This window comes from Emiliania huxleyi, assembly GCF_000372725.1.
Source record: "Emiliania huxleyi CCMP1516 chromosome Unknown EMIHUscaffold_1297, whole genome shotgun sequence".
Lineage (NCBI taxonomy): Eukaryota > Haptophyta > Isochrysidales > Noelaerhabdaceae > Emiliania > Emiliania huxleyi.
The window spans coordinates 1-3,912 of record NW_005201290.1 but is presented as its reverse complement, the minus strand read 5'-3'; the positions used below and the strand labels follow the sequence as shown (position 1 = coordinate 3,912).

Sequence of the window (3,912 nt, the reverse complement as noted above, 5' to 3'; positions counted from 1 at the left end):
CCCGTCTTCGACTGGCGCTCCCCGGCAGCCAGCTGCGATCGGGGGACGGTCCCGTTGGCGTTGCACACATGAGCCGTGTGTAAGGGAGCGGAAGGCGTTTATTTATTTATTTCTGCTTCACGGTGGTGCTCACGGAAAATGCAAAAATAATCCAATCCACAGAGAGCTCACTTGGCCTCTTGCAAATAAAGACTGCGGAAAGCACCACCCTGAATAGAGCCCGCCCAGCATCTGACTCCGCTCCCTAAGTCGAAGAGGAGCATCATCCAGTCTCACCCACTTCGCTCGCTGCCCACTGTCTCCGCTCCCTCCCGCTTGAGCCGCCGGGTCGCGGCCCTCGTTCGTCGCCACTGGCGTGTTGGCCTGTCCCCACGTTACCCCCTTTATCCCTCCTGGCCTCCGCGACTCCCTCAAGCCTCAAGGCCGGTGGGCCTCCTTCCACCAGCGAAGAGCTTCCTCAGCTATGCGCGCCGTAGCCTCATCATCGAGCTGATCTCCACCTCTGCACGCCACCGCTCCCGTCGCCGCCTCAGCCACGACTTGCAAGTTCCTCGTGACCCCGGCGCCACGGTCCCTCCGGCTCTTCTCCGAGAGATCATCTACCAGCGCTGGCATCACCCCCCCGACGGCAGGGGCTAGTGCATCGTACCCGTCCTCATATCATCCAGCACCCTATAGCGTGAGCCCTTCAGCGCAGCGACATGCGCTACCCTCAGCGTCTTCTCAGCGTATTGGAGTCGGGTGCCGCCTGGGCTACTTTGCTGATCGCCGTCCCCGTCTGCGCTCGCGCTACTCTGAGGAACCATTTAGCCTGCTCCCTATTCCCCAGGCAGGCGCCGCTAAGCAAGTGCGCCACATCGTCGCTCTAGGCGGGTTCTCATCTTCCTCGGTCCATTGCTGCGCGGCTTTCCGCACGATCGGACACAGCGGGTCTCGCTTTAGTGCCGCCCTCCTCGCCGCGTCCCTTGCGGCCTTACAGGCGAGGCAGCCCCTGAGTTTGCTCCTTGTGGCGGGCGGCGCCCGGGGTGTCTCTCTCCCCGCCTCTCCCCGCATGATCCTCTCGTGGTGCGCTCCGTGTGGCACCCCCGCCTGCTGCCGCACCCGCGCTCCCATGACGGTCTTGGTCACCACGTTGTGATCGTCCACCGCACGTCGGCGAACAAGTCAATCTCACACGCTCGCGCCGTGCTGATCCTTGATCCAAATCTCAAACCGCCCCGTTTTTAACCAAACGAGCCGCCCCCCCCTCGGACACGTCCCTCCCTGTCCTCTCCACTGGTTCCTCTACTTATAGCCTCCATCCAGCCCCGACCCAACGGGGACGCCACTTAACCCCTCGCCATGCCCCTCGCCCAGCCAGGGATGTACAATGGTCAATGCTGTCTTACTTAATTAAGGTCCGACCTGCGCTCCCTGCACCGGCACACCGACTCGGTATTTAGGCTGTATCCTCGCACTGTCGCTACCTTCCACCGCTTCGCCTTCGTCTCCTTGCTGCGCAGCAGGGTGTAGTTCGGGCCCACCTCCGCCACGCTGTCCAGCACGTGGGCGGCGCTCGCCATCTCGACCGCGTCGTCCTCCGGCGGAAGCTCTGCGTCGCCCGCGGCCGCTCCCCGAGCGCGCTCGTCGCGCATCCGCTCGTGGTGGGCCTGCCGACGCGCCACGCCGGCGCCCGTGTGCCTCGCCGCCGCGTCCGGCGACGGCATCGATCGCTGCCACAGGTCGTCCCACAGGTGTCATCCCACGCACGCGACAGAGGACGCATCCAAACCGCCGCATTTCGCCCGCCGACGAAAGTCTCCCACTCGCGCCCTCCCCAAATCTCGAGTCGTCTCTCTTTGAACATACAACCATACTAGTAAATAAAAGCGGAACACAGACAGAACAACACCCACAGAGCATTCAGCCACAGTTCATACTTCATTCATCCAGCCAACACAGAAACGATCCCGAATGATTTGCACATAGAGTGATGGAAGCCTCAGTTGTTCGTTAGCACCGAGGGCCTGAGAGATGGCTCGTGCGTGCGCAGCTGCAGTCAATTGTCCAAGGTCGCGATAATGGATGCCATCCTACACCCTTCGCAAACCTGTACAGAACCTGAGGGAGGGTGTAGAGGATGTAGAGTGTAGAGCGCTGTAGAGCTGTAGAGATGTAGAGCGCTCTGGAGCGCTGTAGAGCTCTAGAGCTCTACATCCGGCGCGGGACGAACTGCGTGCGTTGTAGAGCGATGTAGAGCGCGATTTTGCTGTAGAGTTTGTTGTAGAGGCTCTACAACCAACCCGCCGGGAAGGCAGTGACTCAAAGAGGTCGAGTCGCACTAATGGGATGTCTCCGAGCTTACTGGAGCTCTAATGGACGGCCCTGACTATCCCTGACACACAGAGAGTCACTCTGATGGCACACAACACCCCATAACTGCGTCATCACCAGCCTGCCATGCGTCGCCGGTGCCGCATTCATCGCAGTGCTTCTTTAGCAGGCGGTGGACTGTCGGCGGCGAGGACGGTCGCATTTGCGCAAGGCGAGGCGAGCATTCAGACGCGTTGCATGCGCCATGACTCGCGCCAGCGCGTGCGGGAGCTCCTGGCTGAGCGTTGAGTCCAGGCGAGTTGCGCTGGCCACTATCGCTACGCCGAGCCGAGCTGACGCGCCGAGGCGCCGGCCAGTCACAGCCGTGAGGCATGCCACAGCAGCAGAGGCACCTCCCACCCACTGGGCGGGCGGACAGAAGGCCAGGGCAGCACTGGCGAGTGCAACGCGCCTCATGTCGGAGAGCGACCGTGCCTCGTTCGCCGCTTATCATCTTACCTTATATTTCCCCGTGTCCTGTTTTCCGTTTCAGCAGAGTGAAGCCGCCACCCAGCACACATGTACATGGTGCCCCTCGGCAAGGAGCGCGCTCCGGCGCCGTCCACGACGTCGTCCGCCGCCGAGGACGCGGCGCCGGCGCAGCACTGAGGTTCGCAGCACCCGGCTGAGCGCTGAGGGAGGCGGCGAACCAGCTGAGCAACAAACTTTCGCACGCTCAGCACCTGGACGAGGTCACATGGACCACCAAGAACTGGCACGGGCTGCAGATGCAGCGCTTGTCTGTCGTCCTCCACACCGCCGTGGCGTGGCAGACGGTGAACGAGCTAGCGTGCGGGGAGAGCGGCATTGTGCACGGTGCGGAATGCATTGCCGTTCTTAACGGAGTCGCTTAGGCGGCTCCGGTGGTGAGCCGGTGTGTGTGCCAGTCCGCGCCAGTCCGCGCCCTTGTCGTGCCAGTGTGCTGTGACAGCGCTGGAATTTTTTTTCTCCAGTGCTCTGCCCTCGTCGCGACCGGTGCACTGGTCACCAATGCCGGAGGCGCCTGCTCCGTCCACGGCGCTAGCCGACGCGTCGACCGCGCCACCGGCCGAGAACGACGAACACTCTCTCATCTGGGCAATTCGCTGCCTCGAGTGTGACGTTGTCGAGAAATTCCTCACTGAGGGTGTGTGCCCGCCCGCGGCCGCTGCCTCCAGCGCATCCTTGCACGGCTCGCCTGCCAGCGGCGCCATCCTCGAGCCCGCGCCAACCCGCGTAGGTGTGACCCAGCGCCACCTTGATTGCGGGCTGCACGAGGTCGCGACTGGCGAGCGCCACTCGGTCGTGCACCAGGAGGCGCGGCTGCAGATAGCGACGCGGCTCGTCGAGTGCGGCGCCGACCCCGACAACCGGCAGCATGGGTGCGGAGGCACCCCGCTCCACCACACGCTTGCGGGCGGCTACGTCGAGCTCGTCGAGTTCCTGCTCGACGCGCGGGCGGACGTGAACGCCGCCAACCGATACGGGGTGCACCCGCTGCACATCGCCGTCAAGCGCGAGTACACCGACTGCATCGCGTGCCTGATGTCGCACGAGCTGCCGCTCGACAAGGTCAAGGAG

General features: G+C 63.3%; 2 protein-coding genes across 2 annotated transcripts; one reads left to right on the top strand and one right to left on the bottom strand.

Moving 5' to 3' along the window:
* Window positions 1-1,328: 1,328 nt before the first annotated feature.
* On the bottom strand, window positions 1,329-1,706 carry EMIHUDRAFT_252291 (hypothetical protein; the record flags this gene model as incomplete). Its single annotated transcript, XM_005789340.1, has 2 exons — window positions 1,329-1,347; window positions 1,420-1,706. The coding sequence occupies 2 exons, from the start codon at window positions 1,704-1,706 to the stop codon at window positions 1,329-1,331; spliced, it is 306 nt and encodes a 101-aa protein (XP_005789397.1).
* Window positions 1,707-3,342: 1,636 nt separating this feature from the next.
* EMIHUDRAFT_122484 (hypothetical protein) lies at window positions 3,343-3,903 on the top strand (the record flags this gene model as incomplete). Its single annotated transcript, XM_005789339.1, has 1 exon — window positions 3,343-3,903. A coding segment is annotated over one exon (561 nt), but the record flags the coding sequence as incomplete, so codon positions are not given.
* Between the last annotated feature and the right edge of the window lie 9 nt (window positions 3,904-3,912).